The 23,549-nt window shown below is 47.1% G+C and overlaps 1 protein-coding gene across 1 annotated transcript in view; it reads right to left on the bottom strand.

The window, feature by feature from the left end:
* LOC122240508 overlaps window positions 1-22,191 on the bottom strand; it is a 59,458-nt gene extending 37,267 nt beyond the window's left edge. Inside the window, exons 1-5 of the mRNA XM_042993662.1 lie at window positions 22,101-22,191; window positions 19,719-19,943; window positions 19,322-19,559; window positions 12,842-12,879; window positions 3,723-3,768 (exon numbers count right to left, since the gene is read on the bottom strand). Coding sequence (XP_042849596.1) covers window positions 3,723-3,768; window positions 12,842-12,879; window positions 19,322-19,559; window positions 19,719-19,943; window positions 22,101-22,191 — 638 coding nt within the window. The remainder of the gene's footprint in view (window positions 1-3,722; window positions 3,769-12,841; window positions 12,880-19,321; window positions 19,560-19,718; window positions 19,944-22,100) is intronic.
* Between the last annotated feature and the right edge of the window lie 1,358 nt (window positions 22,192-23,549).

The raw sequence follows: 23,549 nt of genomic DNA on the forward strand, positions 1-23,549 counted from the left end.
ACTGTCTAACTCAACAGTTCTTAGAATGTGGTCTGAAAATCTTGGAGGACCCAAGATCCTTTCAGGGAATCTGTAAGATCAAAGTATTTTAATAATACTCCTTAAGATGTCAATTTGCCTTTTCCACTACTTACATTTGCACTGATGGTACAAAAGCAAATGTGTGCAAAAATGCTAGCCACTTAGCACAAATCAAGGCAGTGGCACCAAACTACTTTCATACATTCACAATAAAACAAACAAAAAATGATAGATAGATAGATAGATAGATAGATAAAAATAAAGCCACTTTTACTTAAAATTATTGTGTTAAATCCTAAGTCTAATTATGCATCTTTTTAATATTCTATGTGACAAAATGGAAATAAAACATTTCTGCTGCATACCAAAGTAGCCTGGTTGCCCCAGGGAAAAGCACTTGTGTGATTGCTTGAGTTCTAAGCTGAACCAGCAGCTTTTTCATGGAACACCATTTTTACTTAAAAGAACTGACAGACGTACTATGATTATTTTGACTTGGGTATTTGGCACATTTTCTCAAACATAAATGAAGTGAGCCTGTCACTTCAAAGAAAACAACTGACAGTGTTGGTTGCCAGAGATAAAATGTGAGCTTTTAAGGGAAAATTAGGATTTGGGAAAACTTGTATCTGCCACTATGAGTTTAACAGCTTCCCAATCCTTAAAGGTATTCAGATGAGATAAATGGTGAAGACAACAAATGTGATTCTTTAAATATTGTTTAGTGGGGCGCCTGGGTGGCTCAGTTGGCTAAGGGTCTGACTTCAGCTCAGGTCATGATTTCGCAGTTTGTGGGTTCAAGCCCCACATCAGGCTCTGTGCTGACGGCTAAGGGCCTCCAGCCTGTTTTGGATTCTGTGTTTCCCTCTCTCTCTCTGCCCCTCCCCCACTCATGCTCTGTCTCTCAAAGATGAATAAATGTTAAAAAAAATTTATGGGAATACAAGCTGGTGCAGCCACTCTGGAAAACAATATGGAGGTTCCTGAAAAAACTAAAAATAGAACTATCCTACGACCCAGCAATTGCACTACTAGGCATTTATCCACGGGATACAGGTGTGCTGTTTCGAAGGGACACATGAACCCCCATATTTATAGCAGCACCATCAACAATAGCCAAAGTATGGAAAGAGCCCAACTGTCCATCGATGGATGAATGGATAAAGAAGATGTGGTATATATATACAATGGAGTATTACTCGGCAATCAAAAAGAAGGAAATCTTGCCATTTGCAACTACATGGATGTAACTGGAGGGTATTATGCTAAGTGAAATTAGTCAGAGAAAGACAAAAATCATATGACTTCACTCGTATGAGGACTTTAAGAGACAAAACAGATGAGCATAAGGGAAGGGAAACAAAAATAATATAAAAATAGGGAGAGGGACAAAACAGAAGAGACTCGTAAATATGGAGAACAAACTGAGGGTTACTGGAGGGGTTGTGGGAGGGGGGATGGGCTAAATGGGTAAGGGGCATTAAGGAATCTACTCCTGAAATCATTGTTTCACTATGTGCTAATTTGGATGTAAATTTAAAAAAATAAAAAAATTTAAGGGGTGCCTGGGTGGCTCAGTCGGTTAAGCGTCCGACTTCAGCTCAGGTCACGATCTCGCGGTCCATGAGTTCGAGCCCCGTGTCAGGCTCTGGGCTGATGGCTCAGAGCCTGGAGCCTGCTTCCGATTCTGTGTCTCCCTCTCTCTCTGCCCCTCCCCCGTTCATGCTCTGTCTCTCTCTGTCTCAAAAATAAATAAACGTTAAAAAAAATTTTTTTTAATAAAATTAAAAAAAATTCAGGATATCAAAAAAAATTTTTTAATAAATAAATAAATAAATATTGTTTAGTGACTTGTGTCAACATTCAAAAGATCTACATAATTCAGGGGACTAGTATTTCCCACATGCCCAGCACACGATGTAACAAAGTTTTGTATGGGTAAAAAATCCAGGGCACCTGGATGGCTCAGTGGGTTAGGCCTTCAACTTCAGCTCAGGTCATGATCTCACGGTTCGTGGTTTTGAGCCCCACATCAGGTGAGCTCGAGCCCCACTCCGAGCTCCGCATTCTCGCTCCTTCTCTCTCCCTCTCTCTCTCTGCACCCAAAAACTCCATTCAAACTGCAAAATAGACTGGGGCGCCTGGGTGGCTCAGTCAGTTAAATGTCCAGCTCTCGATTTCAGTTCAGGTTTACAGTTTGTGAGATCGAGCCCCGTGTGGGGCTCTGCACTGACAGCGTGGAGCCTGCGTGGGATTCTCTCCATCACTGTCGCTCTCTCTGCCTCTCTCTCGCCCTCTCAAAAAATAAATAAATAAATAAACTTACATAAGTAAATAAATAAGTAACATTAATAAAAAAGACAAACTGCAAAATAGATCAACAGATTTGATATGATTTCAGATTCAACATTACAAACTAAATTTTAACAAATTAAAATTTATCGAGTTTTGGTGTGGTATCAACGAATAATATATGATTTTCTAAAAAGGCTACTAAAATATTCCTCTTTTTCCCAAGTACTTCAACCAAAACTACATATTGCAGCAGATTGAATCCAGAAATAAATACGAGGATCCAGCGTTTTCTGTTATGCCAGATAGGAAATATATTTACAAAAATGTGAATTTTTTTCTTCCCATTAAAGCTTTTTATTTTGGAAAAGATAGCTATTTTCATAAAATGCATTCTATTTGCATTAACATAGGGTTTATTATTGTTACTTTCTTAATGTTTATTTTGTTTTTGAGAGAGAGAGCGATGGGGGGCAAGAGGGACAGAGAGAGAGGGATACAAAGCAGGCTCTTGGATGACAGCACAGCCCGATGTGGGGCCCAAACTCAAGAGCCATGAGACCTTGACCTGAGCCGAAACCAAGGGTCAGATGCTTAACTAAGTCACCCAGGCACCCCTATTATTGTTATTTTTAAATGAATTAATGAACGTATTTTTTAACGTTTCTCTATTTTAATTTCTAATATTGTAACTATAGATAAACAGAACTGTTATTAAATAAACACTGTTAAGGGGCGCCTGGGTGGCTCAGTCGGTTAAGCATCCGACTTCAGCTCAGGTCACGATCTCTCAGTCTGTGAGTTCGAGCCTCGCGTCGGGCTCTGGGCTGACAGCTCAGAGCCTGGAGCCTGCTTCCGATTCTGTGTCCCCCTCTCTCTCTGCCCCTCCCCCGTTCATGCTCTGTCTCTCTCTGTCTCAAAAATAAATAAACGTTGAAAAAAAAATTTTTTTAATAAAATAAAATAAAATAAAATAAAATAAAATAAAATAAATAAACAAACACTGTTAAGAGGAAAAATGGGTCCTGAGACAAAAATGTTTGACAACTGCTGGTTGAGCTGAACAGAGGACATCATTTAGAATGTATCTGCTCTCTATTGGTGAGCGGAGGGGGCCAGAACCCATGAGTGGCCTTTAATAGTTATGTAAATACGTACTGAACAGGCACTTGCTGCTCTGGGAGAAAGGATAAGAGGACCTTTTGTGGCCTGAAAAAGTTGCCTCTTGATCAAAGCTTGGTATACGGAGGCGGTCCCTGTAAATTTGCATGGGGACCAAGAAGCATCCTGGGAGGAAAGTGATGAAACCCTGACCCCTTCCCTGTGAGATTCAATGTCCTGGCAACTGCTCCAAAGGCTTGAGACGGGGTAGGAACAAAGCCCGTGGGAGGCTTCAAAGGGGAACTCACCATGAAGGAGAATTCTGCACAGGTGATCCAGGTCCCATATCCAGGCCTAGAAGGACACAGAGGAGGAATAGCAGTGCGGGCCAGGCCTTCACTAGAGTGATATCACAGAGCAATGATCTAAGGAACAGCAGTCCTAACCGGGAGCCCAGAGGTGAACTGACTCAACTCTCCAGCTTTTTCTCTGCCTGATGTTTGAGAGCAGCACTCATCCCTCTGGACTGAATAAGCCCCTAGTATTGTTGGATGACTGGGTGAGGGAGGGGACAGCTTCAAGAGATGCTGCACTTATGTAAATGGGAGGCCTCAACTGGTTAATGAAGAGGGTAGGAAAGGACTAGCGTAGCAGATGGGAAACCAGTTGCAGATGGCAAACCAGTTGCTGGGTGCTGGGCTAGGCAATCATGAGCAAGACACAATCCCTGGCCTCCAAGAGCTTACAGCTGCCGGAGAGAAACCACAGCACAGGCATTTATGGGACATAGAGAGAAGGTCTCTGTGAGGGATAAGGACACAGAGGTACGGGAATACGTAGACGAGTACTCGACCAAACCTCAAAGGGCTTGTAGGAACAGATTCCCAAACTGCATTAATCAGGACACTTGCTCGCTACCTGGTAAAACAACCCCCAAATGTCAGTGATTTTAATACAATAAATATTTTTTGTTCAGCCTGGGCAGATTCCTTGGCGGTCTCCTCCAAAGGTGTCTCAGGGGCCCCAGCCAGCTTCCATGTTGGGACCACACAAACTTAAAACCTCAAGGCTGCCCCTGAGTCGTCCAGCATAGGGCAGGGGTGAGGTGGGGTGGGGATGGTGGTGGAAAGGCACATCAGATACTTAACAACTTGCATCTGGAAAGCACACATAATTTTCATTTACATTCCATTAACCAGGACCAGCCGCATGGCCCCACCTCGATGCAAGAGATACGGATCATGCAGGTTTCCTGGGCCCAAGAAAGAAAATGAAATGCCTCGGTGAGCACACAGCATTGTCTCTGCCACACAGAAGAGGCGCTTTCTGAGTTAAAGGATGAGGGGAGTGAACGGAGAAACTGAGAGCAGAGAGGCGGTGTGGTTCAGGTAGAGAGCACTGCGTGTTAAAAACCCCAGAGGTGGGGCGCCTGGGGGGGCTCAGTCGATTGGGCATCTGACTCTTGATTTTGCCCCAGATCATGATCTCATGGTCGTGAGATTGAGCCCCACGTGGGCCTCCGTGCTAAGCATGGAGCCTGCCTGGGATTCTCTTTTCTTCTCTCTCTCTCTCTCTCTCTCCCTCTCTCTCTCGATAAATAAATGCTAAAAAAAAAAAAAAGAACAACAACAACAACAAAAACCCAGAAATGAAAAATCTCAGTGTGACGTGGCTGGAATGAAAACTGGGGAAGTTGTAATAAGCTGTGAGGTTGAAAAGGTAAGCAAGGTCTCATGACAAAGAATTTGTGCACCAAGGGGCGCCTGGGCAGCTCAGTCGGGTGAGAGGCGGACTTGGGCTCAGGTCGTGATCTCATGGTTTGTGAAGTCGAGCCCCCCATGGGGCTCTCTGCCCGTCAGCACAGAGCTCGCTTCAGATCCTCTGTCCCCCTCGCTTTCTGCCCCTCCCCCGCTTGTACTCTCTCAAAAATAAATAAACATTAAAGAAAAAAAAAAAGAATTTGTGCACCGTGTAAATTAAAGTCGACTTTTAAAGGCTGACAGCAGCAGGACGCCGCTGAAGGGGTTTAAACGAGGAAGTCACATGATCATGTTTGTGTTCCCGAAAGATCATTCTGGCTGCAGCACAGAGAACAGACTGGGAGGAGGTAAGACCACAAGGAGGAAAGTCAGTTTGGAAGTTGTTGCAGTAATCTGGGAGAGAAACACTGATTCAGGGCTGTTGCAATGGGTATGAGGAAGAACGGCTGGATTCCAGGAAGAATCAGAGTAGTGATTGAGCATATTTGATGAATATTTGATGATTGTTTGAATAAGGAGTAGGGAGATGAGGGGGGGGGGAAAGGGCACGGATGGTGCCATTCACTGAGACAGATAATTAAAAAAAAAAAAGAGAGAGAGAGCTATTTTAAGGGGAAATATGATATGCTTGTGGGACAGCCGGGGGAAGCCGGAAGGCATTTGAAAAGCTGGGCCTCAAGACAGATCTCAACTGGAGATGAAAGATGTGATAGCCATCAATTCAGAGATGGTCCTTGAAACTAAAACGGTGGATTATCCAGGGAGCGCGTGTGAAGAGCCAGAATAGAAGCATCGATGTGCTGCTTAAGTGTGTCACGATCCGCTCTCCAGCAAGAGGAGCCCTGATTGCAGCATTTGCTGATGTCTGTGGTGTAAATACTCCCACTGTGGTCAGTTTCAAACTACCAACTTGTCATCACTGAACACGGAACTGGGACGAGATGCACCCGATCGGTTTTTGAAAGCTGCCGCAGGCCAGCTCCGGCTCAGCCCTGAGTAGAAGAGAGCCCTGCATGGAACCTTCACACAAGAAAGAATTCAAGGGATGGACAGAACAAAAGAAATCCCAAAAGAATAAGCCATCCTAAGAACCAAGAAAGAAAGAACGCCAAGGAGGGAATGGCTGACAACTCATACTCTCCCCCCCAAAAATGAAATATGATAAAAACCGAAAAGCGTCCATTGGGTGTAGCATCAAGGAGGTCATTAGTATTCTCTATAAGATCAGTTTTAACGGAGACAGATGACAGTGGGCCTAGAGGTTAACGTGAATCAAGTGTTGGAAACCACAGCTGTAGATAATTCTTAGACACCAAGAACAGGCTGGATTCTGTTTTCCAACAGAAAATAGAGTCAGGCCAGTCACTCAAAATCATGATAGCACTATCCGTCACTCCCTTTGTTCCACTTACCCACACACACATAAATGCCTGGATGTCTGGATTTCTCTGCCTCTCCCAATAGACCTCAGTAAAGTGGTACCATTCCCCCAAGAGGCATGGAAAAATGCATGCGGGGTGCACTGGACTGGGCTATTACCCACTTGTTAACTATAGTTCCCAGAATCCCCTTTCCCGTGGGTTCCAAGTTAGAACGGGTCAGAAGAGGAACTTGAGTGGAATTTGGAAGGCAGGAGTGAAAAAACAGCCATTATCTTCAGGAGGTTGTCCAGTCAGACGAGGTAAAAGACAGACTGGGGCGGGGGGGGGGGGGGGGGGGGGGGCGGCGGAGGGGGCGGTTGGGCAGGCCCGGGCTTGTCATCATTCTCCTTCCCCCTGCACACGGATCATCTCCCCAACTGTTGGCCCGGAGACTAACAGCAGCCCCAGATAAACCACCAGATGTGCAGTCACAGACTCACAGAGGCAACAGCTTCTAAAGACCTGTCTGCGAGCTCTCCCTTTGTGGTCCCATTTCAGAGCCTGAACGGTGGTTGGCCTCTCAGATTTCTCTGCAACTCCAACTTGCCCGACTGCAGGCAGTCTGGATAATGACTCTTCTTCTGATCCTTCAACTCCCCTACCAGACTTCCGCTTACCTCCCTCGTTCGTCTTCCATTTGTGTCATGTCTCAAATTCCTAACGCCTTCTCTTCCGATGCTCTTGACGCCTCTGCTTCCCTGACCGAACTCTCACTGATGCAATTATTGGTTCCGTGAGTGAAGTGCGGCCAGGACAAACCTGAAAGTACGAAGACTTGGTTTGGGGACAGGCAATGGGTAGGGGCTGGAAAAGCAGAAGGAAACTGTTAGCAAAGCCTGGAAAAATAGTGAAAGGATCATCAGTAGAAATTGGAAAAGCAGTGAAAAAGTGGAAGGGTGATCTGTGTTATGTAGCAGTAAAAACAGTTGGCAATGCTGTCACCTGTGGTGACTTGGAAGACAGAAAAGGCAGCTAATAAACTTTTGAATCTAGCTACACTGACTTCCAAGTGGAATGTTGGAAGTCCCAGCTGGCTAATCCTGGCGGCACAGGATAAAAGCCCTTCCAGAGAGAGGGGGGCGAAAGAAGCAACTAGAGTCTGCAAGTAGAATTTAGAAGAATTCACAGGAAGTCCAGGACTTGCTTATGTTGGAAAACAAAACTGTTTCACATCTCTAGCTGATCCGGGCAGCAAAAGATGCTCAGAGTAAGAAATAGCCTCAGGGTAAAGGTGAACTTGAGGGTTGGACGATCAGACCCTTTGCTAAAACTTCAGAAACATTAAAGGTGGTACCTAATAGACAAAAGGGCTGCCAGGAATCTTACCAGGACTCCCGAAGAGGCCTAATTTCAAAATAGCTATGAAGAAGTCTAAGGGGTAGGCCTGCATCAAAAAGAATTGTGGGTGTGGCTTTTCTCTCATGGAGTAGCCTATAAATCTCACACATAGAAAGCCTACAACACCTTTTAAGGGACTTGTATCAGCTAGGACTGAAAGAGGCTAGCTTTGTCCAGATTGCAAGTAGCCCTCTAAGTCCCCAGGTCTCCATGGGAAGGAAGAGGGCTGAGGAAACTGCTCAGCTACAAACACAACCATTTTTATGGAAAGTAGGATATCTCAGAAAGTAGAGCCAAGATCCCTAAGTGGAACTAAAAGTCTCAAAGAACAGGGAATTAGCAAGTACTCTGCAGTGCAGGCCTTAATTAAGGAACATTCCGAGGGCACCTGGGTGGCTCATCTGATTAAGTGTCCGACTCTTGGTTTTGGCTCAGATCATGATCTCACAGTTTGTGAGTTCAAGCCCCGCATCAGACTCTGCACTGACAGTGCAGAGCCCACTTGGGACTCTCTCTGTCTCTCTCTCTCTCTCTCTGCCCCTCCCCTGATCACTCTCTCTGCCTCTCTCTCAAAATAAACAACTTTTAAAAAGTGTTTTCAAATAAAATAAAATGAAATTTTAAAAAAGGAACATTCCTGGGGTGCCTGGGTGGCTGTCGGTTTAGCGTCCGACTTTGGCTCAGGTCATGATCTCGCAGTTGATGAGTTCAAGCCCCGCGTCGGGCTCTGTGCTGACAGCTCGGAGCCTGGAGCCTGCTTCGGATTCTGTGTCTCCCTCTCTCTCCGCCCCTCCCCTGCTCATGCTTTGTCTCTCTCTGTCTCAAAAATAAATAAACATTAGAAACATTTTTTTTCCTTAAATAAATAAGGAACATTCTTTATCCCCAGAATGAGGGGATCTGGCAACACATGCCTAGTTGGATTTCAGAAATGCTGTGAACCAGGAGCACCTGGCTGGCTCAGTCAGTAGAGCATGCAACTCTTGATCTCAGGGTCACAAGTTTGAGCCCCACTTTGAGTGCAGACATTAATTAAAACAAGAAAGAAAGAGCTGCTATGAAGCAATGATTCCAAGGTACTTCCTCTTTTTGAACAGAAGTGTTTATCCAGTGGCTGGGGACCAGTTAACATGCCTTTTTAATTCACAGATCTTTGGATTGAGAATAACCACATGCAGGGACACCTCAGTGGCTCAGCCAGTTAAGCGACCGACTTTGGCTCCAGTCATGATCTCACTGTTCATGAGTTCAAGCCCCACATTGAGCGCTTTGCTGTCAGCCCAGAGCCTGCTTCAGATCCTCTGTTCTTCTCTCTCTCTCTGCCCCTACCTCACTTACACACTCTCTCTCTCAAAATAAATAAATAAACTTAAAAAAAAAAAGAATACGGGCACCTGGGTGGCTCCATCGGTCAAGCATCAGACTTTGGCTCAGGTCATCATCTCACAGTCCGTGAGTTCCAGTCCCATGTTGGGCTCTGTGGCGTCAATTGCCATCTCAGAGAGGCCTTCCCTGACTACCTAAGGTGCCCTCCACACTTACTGCCATCATTCTTAATTACGTCACTCTTTTTTTTCATAGCACCCCTCTCTATTATCAGAGTGTTTGTTTACTTATTGTCATAAGCCCCCTACCAGAATAACTCCCATAGGGGTGCCTGGGTGGCTCAGTCGGTTAAGTGCTGGACTTAGGCTCAGGTCATGATCTCACGGTTCGTGGGTTCGAGCCCCGCATCGGGCTCTGTGCTGACAGCTCAGAGCCTGGAGTCTGCTTCGGATTCTGTGTCTCCCTCTCTCTCTCTGCCCCTTCTCGGCTCACACACTCTCTCTCTCAAAAATAAATAAGTGTTAAAAAAAGAAGAAGAAGAAGAAGAACTCCCATAGAAGCCGAGGTTTCATGGGATTTAGCCTCCACTGTATCTCCAGTGCCTAGAACAGTGCTGGGCAGATAAAAACCAGTCTGCAAATTCTTGTTCAATGAATGGAGTGAACGAACAGCTTTCTGTTAAATCCAGATGCCCGGCCTCACGCAAGCTGGTTTCTCTCCGCTTCTGCTCCTGTTGGGGTCAGCTCTGTCCTCCTCTCTACTCGCTCTGATTCATGTGGCCCAGTCTGAGACTTCTGCCACGACGAAAGGAACTTCAGAAATCCTCTAAGACAATCTCTTCCACTTCCAAGTAGGAAAAAAGAGGTTCATTGACATCGCCTCGGGGATACCCCTTCTCGAGCCACACGCCGGTCTCCAGACTTCTGTTGTGTTCCTGTGCCCGTTTATTCAACCTTAACATGTAGGAAGCAAACACATTGCCTGCTTCACTGGGTGGCTCTGTGGATGATATAAAATAATGTGACTTTCTGAAATCTCACCAACCTCAGGAATGAAAATCAAATGTCCCCATAACAATCATACATAGATAGGAACCTCAGGTCTGTGATGACTTCACATATGTTAACTCAGGCTCTTAAAAAGAAAGAAGGAAAGAAAGAAAGAAAGAAAGAAAGAAAGAAAGAAAGAAAGAAAGAAAGAAAGAAAGAAAGAAAGAAAGAAAGAAAGAAACAGCTCTTGATTTAAATACTTGCTATATCAACAAATTCTCTCTCAACTTTGTATGATTGTGATCTTTGCAGATAACAAGACAAGTATGGTTATCTATTGCCGTGTAAGGAACCGCCTCAAAGCCTGGTGGCTTAAGCCAACAATGATTTATTGTCTTTCATGATTCTGTTGGCTGTGTGGTTCTTCTGCTGAATTTCCCTGGGCTCATTCACATAGCTGCATCCAGCTAATCAGAGTGCTGGGGGCTGGGCTCAGTGGGAGTTGCTCACAATGAAAATCCCAGGCTTCTTGGGGGCATGAGGTTCCAAGACGACAAAGGAGGAAGCTGCAATAGCTTTACAAGGCCTCAATTCTAGAACTTGCACAACATCACTTCCACCCTATCACATTTGTCAAAGTAAGTCACAGAGGCCAGCTTGCGTTACAGGGGCTGGAAAATGGATTCTGCTTCTGGATGGGAGCAGCAAAGTCGCAGTACAAAGGGCTGTGCATTCTGGAATGGGCCAAACTTGTGGCCATTAAAACAATTGTTGTGGGGTGCCTGGGTGGCTCGGACAGTCAAGCAACTCAGGTCATGGCCTCCCGGTTTATGACTTTGAGCCCCACCCTGGGGCTCTGTGCTGACAGTGGAGCCTGCTTGGGATTCTCTCTCTCTCCCTCTCTCTCTTCCTCTCTCAAAATAAATAAACATTAAAAAAATAATTGTTGTGGGGCGCCTGGGTGGCTCACTTGGTTAAGCGCCGACTTCAGCTCAGGTCATGATCTCACAGCTCGTGAGTTCGAGCCCCACGTCAGGCTCTGTACTGACAGCTCAGAGCCTGGAGACTGCTTCAGATTCTGTGTCCCTCTCTCACTCTGACCCTCCCCACTCATGTTCTGGATATCTCTCTCTCTCTCTCTCTCTCAGGAATAAATAAACAGTAAAAATAAATAAATAAATAGATAAATAAATAAATAAACAAATAAATGTTGTAATTCCACATTATATTATTTTCATAGCTCAGACCAATGTTATTAAGTACTGTTAATGGTAAAATTCTGTTTTCTAAAGCATGAAGAAAAGCAATATTCAAATCAACAAAACTATTTTCAAATAGCTTTGCTATAAGGTTTTTTTTTTATAAAATCTACTCCCGGAGTGCCTGGGTGGCTCAGTCGGTTGAGTGTCTGACTTCAGCTCAGGTCATGATCTCACGGGTTTGTGAGCTCAAGCCCGGCATCAGGCTCACTGCTATCAGCACAGAGCCCGTTCAGATCGTCTCTCTCCCTCTCCCTCTGCCCCTCCCCTTCTCTCCCCTCCTCTTTCTCTCTCTGTCTCAAAAATAAATAAGCATTTTTTTAAAAAAGTAAAATCTACTCCCAAATAGCTTTTTTTTTTAATGTTTATTTATTTTTGAGATAGAGAGAGACAGAGGATGAACGGGGGAGGAGTCAGAGAAAGAGGGAGACACAGAATCTGAAACAGGCTCCAGGCTCTGAGCTGTCAGCACAGAGCCCGACGTGGGGCTCAAACCCATGATCTATGAGATCATGACCCGAGTGAAGTTGGTCGCCCAACTGACTGAGCCAACATGAAGTTGGTCGCCCACCTGGGGCCACCAGGCGCCCCCCAAATAGCTTTTTTATAAGATGATTCTAAAGATCCACAAATGTCTATCCTTCCCCCTGCACACACACACACACCAGAAGCAGTTCTCCCTCCCCACTAGTCATTCAGTGTCTAGCTCTTTTTCATGGAAAAACTTTCCTTCCGAATTCCCCTTAGTTATGGCAGGACTTTCATCAGCAGTATAGCTTGGCAGCTCCCCCAAGTTTCCTACTTATTTTGGCCAATTGCCACCTCCAATATTAAGTCCCCTGAGACACGCTGTTAAAGGCAACACTCCTGAAACTGCCTATTGCATTTTTTTTTTTTTTTCCACACTATTGGGAAGAGCCACGGGCAAAGCAGTCTCTGAATGTGGAAGGAGAGAAAAACCAGGAAGAGCTAGGCTCCGACATGCAGCTTCTGGCCAAGTCTACAGAACTACTTTTAAACAGCCAGGTGGCCATTAACTTTTTTTTTTTAAGTTTATTTATTTTGAGACAGAGACAGCCCAAGTGGGGATGGTCAGAGAGAGAGGGAGAGAAAAAGAATCCCAAGCACACTCCATGTTCCCAGCGCAGAGCACGACATGGGGCTCAAACCCACGAAACTGTGAGATCCTTACCTGAGCCGAAACCAAGAGTCAGAGGTTTAACCAACTGAGCCGCAGAGGCGCCTCGGCCGTTAACTTTTAATGGGGACTTTTTTGTTGTTGCTTAATGGTTTCGGAGCCAACAGATATTTTGCAAGAACTGAAATATACTTACATTTATGTGGAGGAATATTCCTCGATGTTTTTCTTAATCTGCAAAAGAAATGCAAACTACTTCATCTACTTTAACCATTTGTGAAAGAACTTGGACAAGCTCAGTTCAAGTCCCAAATTGCCAAAATTGTTGGAGATAACATTTGTTTCCACATGTCTTAAAAAAATTGGTATCTGCCATTTGTAGACAAAAGAAGCTAATCCGGTGGCAAGAGAAGAATAAGAAAATAATTAACTTAAGTAAGGTTTCTAGGTTGTCCATAAATACTTCTAAATTTGAATTACTATTCATGTCAAAACATTACTTCTGAGATTTTATGATTACTGAATTTGGTACTGTTAACTTAGCTAATAACATCTGTTCACAAGTAAATAAGGCAAAATACATAGAAGGAGAAATTGATGCCAAATAATAAGTTGACACATTTTCTGCCCAAAATAAAAAGTAATAGAAAACAGGTTTCTGTGATGCATTTGAAAGAATTTAAATTTATTTTAATTTTTCTACTGTCTATTCTATTTCTCGTTAGTAATTTTTAAATTCTTATAATGTATAATTAATGATAGCAATAAAATATTTTCATATAAGGAATATGCCAGGGGTTTCAATCAATTTTAGTTATGAAAGATCATTATGTTTATATATATAAATCCACGTGGTGCATTATGAATTGAACTTATTTGAAACCCTCCTATATTTAACAAACTATGAACTTTTGGATAACAGGCACGTTTTCCCCTTCCTTCTTAATATATTAGATATAATTGTTCATCTAAGATACAGTTGATTTGTGTGTGTGTGTGTGTGGGTGGGTGGCTGTTGTTGTTTAGATTTTTATTTATATAGCCAGACTAACTTTTAAGCTTCCGGAGAGCGTATCTGTCTGATATATCACTTCTTCCAAGGGTTTCTGCAGAGCACTGTAAATCTATAATGAGAAGGAAGTATGGGCAAGTGAGTAAGAAAAATGTCCAGGAATGAATCCTTGCTAAAGACGGTGCACAACTGAATATTTCACGTTTTAACTGATTTTTATGACGTTATTTCCAGAGGGTCAGGCATGTAGGTTTCACTCACCCTGATGACCTAAATTAGGCTTGTTCCGGATTTATGAGGACTGTAAAATTGGGAAACTTTCATTAAAAAAAATTAAAACCCTCTGGATGGTTTCCCAAAGCACATCTAGCATCACTTAAGACTTTATTATTTCAGCTAGTTGGATATATCATATCTACGGCCCTAGCCAGGTCTGTAAGAGTTCTGTGACTGATGCCTAATGGAACCAATTTTCACTCTGGCAGAACAAATTCAAGTTCTAATACTAACTTGTATTCCAGTTTCCTTTGGATGCCAGGAATCAGACACTTTAAGAGGAAAATGTATCAGAGGATCCGCTTATTAAATGATGTTCCATTTATTTCATCTAAATAGCTGGCGGGAACAATTGACGAAAGTCAAATCAAAAATAGAAAATAGTTTTTTAATTACTGAATTTGCTTTATTCTTTGATTAACCTTCTTTCCCTCTTCTTCACGATCTCAATTTTCTACAAGCTTCCCCTACCTCCATTGAGGACTGCAAACCTTCTTTAAACAGGCACTCGCCCACCTACACTAACAATCATATTACAGTCACGGTCCATTGACTGTCGCTCACGTTTTTATTACCCTGCATCTGATGAACATTGATGCACTTGGGTGTCTTCCTCTGCACTAGAAGGAAAAATAATCATTTAAATAGAATTCTAAAAGTTGGCATGTTTTGTCAATAGCTTCATTGTTCCTGTGTCCGTTCATCACATCTTGCCTGCTATTGAAATCTTTCCTTACGTTCCAGCATTATTAAAGTCAGTCATTATTAAAGCCATCTCAAAAAGAGATACCTCTGCAACTTCTAAGATACTGTCAAGTAAGGATCAGGTTTTCAATATTTCAAATTCTATTGTATTTTCAAGCTTTTGAAACAAATATAATATTCCCGCATATTTCCTAAGATGGAATTTCATGTAGACAATGATGTGACAGGAAAGATGATGTTTATCTAATGATTTTGGCATTGCCCCTAGAAAACAGTGCTCCTCTAAGAAAACGAGCAATAGTTTTCTTATTATCACAACACATTAAAGTGCATATTCTGGAGTCCTACATGTCTTACGTGTGAGAGAAAAATAACTGGAAAAACAACTTAGCAATAGTTGTATTTGTATTCATCTCATTTCATTAAAATATCCTTTGGGCACGCTTTTCTTTTTTAATAACAATTACACACTATTCTACAAGATCACTGAAGGGATTATCGTATTGTTTTCGTTTTCACAAAAATCAGATTTGATTAAAGCTTCATGAAAAGACCAAAACACAAATTATTCCACAGTTCCTAATTTTCCAGCCCTTCCTTCAGTTGAAACTACTTAAGTAATTTGAACCAGATAGCTTAAGTTGCTAGAGGTAAAGCTCAGTGAATAAGCCTCTCTATCTGGAATGCGTGCACTGTTTTTAGTAATTTTCCATTAATATGAAGTAGTTTTGCCAAAATATGACTGCAAATGAGAAGCCATCATTCTGAATATTTGGAACAAGTATGGTCTTTTTTTTTACTGGTTGACATTTGATATTAAAAAGTACTGTTCAAGTTGTTCATTAATGCTATTTTCCATTTAATCACAAAGAAATTCACAGCAAAGATAATCGTTTTATTGGTCTACCAAAGATTCCTGATGAAATGCCCACATGGTGAAGAACAAAGTAAGTCCTCAACAGTGGGCATGGATTTATGTAGATCATACATTACAGGCTGATTAGGGAAAACTCTGCTTATCACGTATATTCTGTGTGTGTTCACGTGTAGGAAAGAACGTTTAAACCAGAAAGAGAGTGGGGGGGGGGGGGGAAGCTACATTCTCATAAGGAGAGTTCTCTCTCTCTCTCAGTAGATTTATTAATTGGGAATGGAGAGAAAGATAACTCAGTACTCCTCTCTGGTGACAAGAGGTTACCAGAAAAAAAACTCAGCCGTCACATATAATTTACTATAGAATCTCTTGTCTTAGCCTGGAAGGAATACAAACTCTGTGGCATGTGTATTTTTGTACAGATGTATACACGCATGATCTCGTCTGAAATTTTGATCCTAGGTCTGCCTTAAATCGAGTCGAGCTTCACATCGGGGCTGGGTTCTGAGAAAGAACCTTCTAAAAACTTTGCTCAGCCCAGCAAATGTTTTAAACGTGAACTAATTAATGAGCAGCATCTCTCGATTGCATAAACATGCCCCTAGAAGGACTGCCTCTCTGTATTTTGATTTTGGGAAACAAACAAACAAACAAACCAAAGTGCTCAGGCTTTTAAGAACAAAGAAGGAAAGTCTTCATCCTTCCTTCCCTCCCTCCTCCTCCACAATTCGACCAATCCATTTTTCCTGGGTTTTTCTTGTAAAATAAAGGTCGGCCTCCTCCATTCTTTTGACTTCCCTCCCTTTTCCTACCTCCACGACAAGTGTGACTAAAAATCATTTTCAAAAATAAAATTTTTAAAAATCATTTTCTACGCAGGACGTAGGGAAGCAGACATCCACCTTCGTGGGTCTCGGCCCACCTGACCCGGACGGTCTCCCGCGTCCTCTGCTTTTCTCAAGGGTTCCCCCCAAGGGCCTCAGCACCCCCCAAGGCAGGACGCGCGGTAAATTGAGAGTTAGCTCTGGCGCCGCGCAGCGTGTCTACCGACGTATGCTTTTCCCCAGGGGAAGCTTCGAGCGTCTGCAGGTGCTCCTTCTGTTCCGCTTGGAGGTCTCCCCGGACTCGCGGCCCACGCCCCTGCTCTTCCGGCCCCGGGCTTCGGAAGAGCCCGGACCTGGGGCCAATTTTACGACCTCCGAGCCTCCAACACCCAGGTCCCCCCACATCTGCCCCTCCGCACGAACGAGAAAGCGCGCGACGGGGTGGGCAGGCGTGGCCCGTGGAGAGGCGGGACGCTGCTGGAGATCCACGCGGGCAGAGCGTGGGGACAGCGGCACGGCGCAAGCTGCCCCCCGCGCGCCCCGCTCCAGGCCCCGAGGCGAGCAAGCGTCAGCGCGGGTCGTTGGTTTCCCTCTTCGCCAGAAAGCGAGCTTTTTGTTGAGAAAACAGAGGGAAAGAAAAGTCAGCTCGCGCGTTTGTTTTGGTTTTTCGTCTGTTTGCCTCCCAATTAAAAAGTGGCCGCCTAGGCGACAGCTTTGCGGTTTTCACAGTGTAAAACGGATTAGAGGAAAAGCTCCAGCCCCTCTCGACTTTCGCTTGCGGTTTGCAACCCCCGGGGCGGGTGTGACCCTGCGGCACCTGCCCCTGGGAGCTGTCCCCGCGGCGGCCCCACCCGCGGCCCAGCTTCCCTGGGGCGGGGCCGGACAGGGCGGAGCCAAGGCCGGGCTTCCAGGGGAAAGGAGGTTCCCAAGGTGCAGGTAAGGCTCACACCCCAGGCGGACCGCTAGTCTCCCCTCCCCCGATACCTCCTGGCGCCCCTGCCCTGGGACCTGAGCTCTCCGCGGCTCCAGGTCCTGGGGGTGCGGGAGTACGGAGGCGGCCCCCAGGGGGCCCCCTCTCCGTGATGCGGAGAGAGGGAAGAGCAAAGGAGAAGAATTTACTGCACATGGCACCGGAACCAAAGTTGGCTTGTTCGTGTCCTGCTCAGAGCTCGCAGGGTTCCCCCAAGAATGTCGAGTTCGCTGAGGGCACTTAGTTCAAGGACGATGAATTCACAGGCACACGCACATTTAGTTTAAAAGAGGAAAGAAACAAAACCTGCTCTTCTATCCTCCCCACGTTCCCGCTTTTCACTAAACAAAGAGTGGGCTGAAAACGGAGGTGGCGGGAGACGCGCAAGGAGGGGCTCCCCGCAGTCCTGTCGCTCCTCCCCGGCCTATTTGCGCCCGCAGCTGCCCACGAGTTTGCGGGGTGTGGGCGCTGCATGCGACCCTCTGACCGGCCAATCTTATCCTGAATGCTTAGATCCAGAAGACCCCTGGGCAGGTCTACTCTCGGCGATCCTTTCGTGCTAGGCTTCTGGTTTCAATAAACCAAAATAAAAGTTTGCTTTGAGATTAAAGAAACGCCGTTTTGGTCTTTCCGCCCTGAAGCGTGACTTACGCAGCCTTTTATACCTGCAGGGAAGTATCAATTGTGATTTTCCAAATCGATACCGGGGCTTCCTCGGACGAGGTGCTGCAGGTAATGGAGTCAAGGCATCAAGGAAATAGCAGCAGGGACCAACAGACTCCGACCGTTCCGGACAGTCAGGCCCGCTTCGCGAAGGAGACTTGCGGCGGGTGGAATCACGGTTGCGGAAGAGCCGAGAGCGCGGGTGGGGGAACCAGGCTGGTTCCACCTTAAGAGACCGCGCGGCACGGCGGCTGCGGAGGCGCCAGGCACCTGCAGGAGGCGCTGCTGCCCCGCGGTTCCGCCCGCGCCGCGGCGCGCCGCCAGCCTCGCTGCTCGCGGGCCTCGGTCCCCGGAGGGGGTGGGGACGCTGGGGGAGGAAGGGAGCGAGTGCATCCGTTAGGTAAGGAACCCGAGCCCTCCCGGATTTTGAAGCGGCCTCAGTGAGGCGTTTGCTGGAGGGAGCTTTCCGTCATTCTGCCGCGAGAGGAAATGTGGGGAAGCGCCCTCCCCTGCCCCCACCGCCTGCCTTCCTGCTTCCCTCCACCTCCGCTCCCCGACCCCGACCGTGCTTCCCAGACCCTTTGTTCTCGAGGTTGGGAGCTGCTGGGTGGGGGCTCCCCGGGGAAGAGGTCCCCCTGCGCCACTCGGAAAGAAAGGGACTCTCGCCTCACCCCCCCACCCTCAGCCCTTCGCAGCTAAGTCCTCCTCGCCCCACCGCCCCTTCCTTCGCGTCCTAATGCTTCTTTCCTGCCCCGGACTCCCCCCCCCCCCCCCCCCCCCCAGCTCCCGAGCCTCCCGCTCCCAGGCCTCCACCGTCTGTTTGCCCGCCTCCCTTCCCACTTGGCCACCTCCAAGGTCTCTGGGAAGAGGGTGGGAGAGGCAGACGTGAGGGGGAGGAGGAACCACGTCGCCTCCGCGGCTCGGAGATTCCCCAGGGAGCCTTTTAGGCCCCGACCCCTGGGACCCGCCGCAGAGGAAGGGGTTTCCCGGCGCCGCCGCAGGGCAAAGGGACAGCCCCAGCTGGGAGGCCGCCCCCTCCGCGTGGCCGGGAGCCCAAGGGCGCACAACCCCGCCCGAGCCTTGGGGTGAGGGCCCCGCCGTGCGCGGTCTCCCCGTCGGCACCCGAGCCCCACGCTTGGAGAGAAGGGGACGCCGTTTCTCCCCAGTTGGAGAAAAGGGGACACCGTAGTTCGTGCCCTGGGAAGGCGAATTGCAAACGGACGCCCCCTTCTTCCCCTACCCACCCTCTGGGGCGCCACCCGCGTAGCTTCTCCGCCGCGCGCGACCCCGAGGGCTCCCGCGATTGTATCTTCTTGAGTACAGTTACAATTGCGCTCAGCTTAATTTCTTACTTAGGCGAAGGCGTCGCTAAGTGAAGCCAAGGGACAGGGATGCAGGGGGACAGAAGCTGGGGCAGGAGACCGAACGGAGAGGTAGGAGGACGTGGCTGGGCGGCCCAGGCGTGGACGGCCTCCCGGAGTCCCGAGTCCCGAGGCAGTTGAGGCAGGACTGCCCGGGCAGGCCCACGCCCCGGCCCGGGCAGCCGCAGCCCAGCAGCCGAGCCCTCCACGCCCTCAGCTCTGAATGAGCCTTCTCAGCGTGCCATCTACGCCCTCCGCGCGCTCGCGACCGTGGAGGGGGCTCCGGAGGAGCCGGGGCGCGAAGTAGGTTCCCCCCCCCCCCGCCCCCCGGGAGAAGTGGACGCGGCCTGGGGCAGTCAGCTCGGGGCTTCCTGGAATCCCCTCCGGCCTCTGGTGTGACCCTGGACCTCACTGGCTCTTCGCGCGCCGCGCCAGCAGTTCTGTGGGCAGCGGGTTCCCCGGGACACACCCCGTCCCCACCCCCGAGAGCTGGCGGCCAGCTCGGGATGCCAGGCGGCCAGGCGGGCGCCCTGCCAAATTCCGCGTTCCTCTCCAGGAGACGGGGAGTTGCGTCCCAGGCTCGGGAAAGCCCGCAGTTTGGACTTGGGACTCGCTTGCAAAGCCCCCCAAGGCGCCAGGGACGCCTCTGCAGGTTGAATTCCTGCTCCGTATCACTTCAATTTTAATTAATCTTTTAAAACACCGCTGTCACGTCGCTTGCAGAAAATTAATCAAACCTGAATCCTTGTTGCATAGCAAGAATTTCGATCCGAGTCTTTTAAAAAGGACTTGACTTTGCAAAGTCACGTCTTTTACAGTTCCCTCATTCCCCCTTTAGCAAGGGAAATATTGCAAAAGTCAAGACATGTTTGTTTGGTTCTTTCTATCTTCAAAATGAAACTTTGCTTATTTCTGATCTTTATTTTCTGTCTTTGAACAAAAAAATAACGAGATAAATTGCCTACCTCTGTTAATTCAAAATATAATTACTTTGAATGATCTTTGTTTAAGAGCCCAGATAAACTAAGATAATCTTAATTTTAATGTGACACGACCCCTATTTTTCCTTGTGAATAATGAGAATAAAGCAGTCATTAATTAATACCAAGATATCTCCATAGAAGATGGTATCTGGTCTCACCGAGAGGCTGAAACATCAGTTGTATTAGTAATTGATACTGTATAATTGAACATGAAGATAGTCGTCTATTTTTAACCTCAAAGCTCAGAGTTTATTTGGTGATTACTGAGCTCCTAATAATTAATTTTCGTTCCTTCTTGCTGCATAAATAATTTCTATGATTCCCAGTTCCCGTGCAACACAGAGGCTTCTCATTAAAATCCACCCCTCAAAATATGTGAAGCTGTATTGTGGAGCAACCCTTTCTATTTCATTACTTATAACATATATATGCTCTATTTTTTATATCTTCCTGTTACGTTCCCCTTTGCTGTGATTTACCTACTAAAAAAAATAGAATATAACTACAACGTCTTTTGCCACAGCTTCGTCCTTCTGTATGGTAGGGGTTCAACTGAATGTATATTACTTGAGATCGCCAGTCTTTCAAGTTCCTGAGAATTGAGAATAAGTTCCACTGAAGAATGAAAAATCTTTGTAGTGAAGTTGCCGTAGATTATACTCCCATCTAACACAGCCCACAGTATCTCACACTCTTCTGTGGTTAAAAATAGACTTTGCTCACGCACATTCTGTTTGTCCAACCTGAATTGAAGATCTGCTCTCAACAACTTACAGGGTTAAATTTACACAACTTTTATCATTTAAAAATAGAAATCTTCTCCGAAGAAATAGAGAAGTCTTCCAAATAATAGTGGAAATTGAGACTCCACCTTTAAGGTATCTAATTATTTCTCAGCATCAATTTGCTGATGATCCCTCTTTTTTACCCAGTGGCGGAGGATTCTGCTTTTCTCATACGTGCAAAAAGCTCCCTGTGTATTTCTTCAGTATGTCTCCCCCAAATAAGTATATGTTATACCACAGAAATATTCTTAGTATCCACCCTACCAAACCTTTACACTTGACTTAAATGTCAGTGCCACTTCTAAAGTGATGAAAAGTATATCGGTTTTCCACTTTTCTTTCCCCCTTTGAACAATTAAGACTTTAGGTCAATATATGATGGAGTAATTCTCTCCTCTTGGATTTTATATTTTCCCACTATAATTTAGACTGAAATGGGATTAAAACAGGATCTAGAGTTCTAATCTTGGTTGATGTTTTGGTGTATTCACCGTAATGAGTCCTATTCCCTGGGGTCATGAAGCCCCAATGTCAATCAAGCAAACTGATTCAGAAATGCCATTGTTCGACTCCCACGTCACTCCCCTTCCTCTCATTTTATTTAACAATACCGGAGTTCTCTGATCAGTCACTCGGAATATGAGGCATTATCTGGGGAAAATTCACAAAGTGTCTTGATCTTTCTTTGGGAGATACTGTTAAGGGGTTTCCGCAAAGCAGAAAGTGCTTGTTTATATTTCTGTCTTCGGACCGCACTACAGCTCGAAGGAACCAATGAATACCGCTCGAAAGAAAATCATACCGTAAATCCGTCAAAAATTAATTCGTCCAGTTGAATGTTACATTTCTGTTTTCGTGTTTGAAGCACCCTGACTTATCACCGGTGGAGAAGTATGACCAGGTCTGGGTCCAGTTGGCATGCCCTCACTTTCAACCCCGTCTGTTTTACCCCATTTAGTGATACTAAGGTATTTAGTCTGCACTAGTTAACCAGGAATTTACTTGGGGGCGAGGAAGAGCCAACCTTTGCCCCGGGAGCTCTACCCAGACCACTCAGACACGTCCGGGAGTCTCGGCAACTCGCCTTTCCCATCCGCAACCCTGGGTCATCTCTGCTTGGGTCCCAGCTCCGGGACAATCCCCAAAGCCAAAGGCGTTAAGTGTGTTACTCGCCCTGAACAGCCCAAATTAATAATCAACTTAACTCGTGGAGGCCTCGAGCCTTCATGCAGAGTTCCCTGAAGGTTCCCAGAGCCGAGCCCGGCTCCTGCGAGGACTTCCTCGTAGGGAGAGGCCGGCGTGCAGGGACGGTTTCAGGGGGAAAAGCTGTCGTTTGCGTCTTTCACTTAGAGGGCTGTGGGGAAGGAGGCGGGAACCCACCCTCCCGTTAGGAGTTCCCACAAGGGATTCAGCCAGAATCGCAACAGCCGCTCTGGCTCTGTGGGCTCGATGTGCTCGCGTTTGCTGCGCACGTCTCCAAAAGCACCAGCCCTTGCGCCCCGCGCGGTCTCCTCTCGCACGCTTAGAGCCGAGGTGACCAGGGAAGGCGGCGGAGGTGGGGACAGGGGGTGGGGCCGCTCTCTGGCGGGACACGATCAATCACTTTTAAGCAAAGGGTTCAAAAGTTCCAACCTCCCCTTTGCAGGGGAGCAGAGCAGCTTCGCGGGGCCTGCTGCTCGCTGCAGCCCGCGCGGCTTCCCAGCAGCCGCGCGACGACGGGGGGAGCTCGGCCGCCCTTCGCAGGAGACCCTTCCCGGGCACAGCCCCTGCCGCCTGCGCGGCCCGGCCGGGTTGACCGAGCTGGCGGGCCGCAGCGGCTCGGCTCCCGCGGAGGAGCGGCTCTCCCGCCGCACCGACAGGCTCCCCGCCCGCAGGGCCCCGGGCGTGCGCTTTTCCCTTTCTCAGCAAGCGGGAAAGGCCTGCGCGCCGGGGCTGGCGGAGCGCGGGCGGCCTGGCGGCGCGGGGCCTCGCCGAAACCCGAGCTCCCTGCGACCTGCTCTGCAAAGAGGGGCGGGGGGAGAGCGCCAGCAAGCTGCCCCGGAGGCGGGCGGTGCGAATTCCTCCGAAAAAAAAACCCTCTCGGAAACACGCAAACCTTCCAAAAGACGCGGCTCTGCCCCCTCCTCCCGTCCTGTGGCCTTGCAACCTGTCAGTCTCCTCCTCGCCACCCGGCCTGGCCCTCACCTGCGACCCTGCCCGGGGCCTAGCCCCCGCTTTCCTTCCCCACCCCCGCTTTTCGGCTCCATCTCTTCCCTGACCTTTCCGAGGCCTCGGCTAGGGTAGCCAGGGTGCTGCAGAGGAAATGAAATTGTTCTGGAGATTACAGTGGGGCTGTTGGCCAGGAGAAGTGTTTCCCCCCCCCCTTTTTCTCAGGCTTCCATGTTAAGTGCAAACTTGTATTTCCCTCCACAAGAATAGACAAATTTTCTCGCTTATTTGCAGTTTTGCAAA

This window comes from Panthera tigris, chromosome B4, assembly GCF_018350195.1.
Source record: "Panthera tigris isolate Pti1 chromosome B4, P.tigris_Pti1_mat1.1, whole genome shotgun sequence".
Lineage (NCBI taxonomy): Eukaryota > Metazoa > Chordata > Mammalia > Carnivora > Felidae > Panthera > Panthera tigris.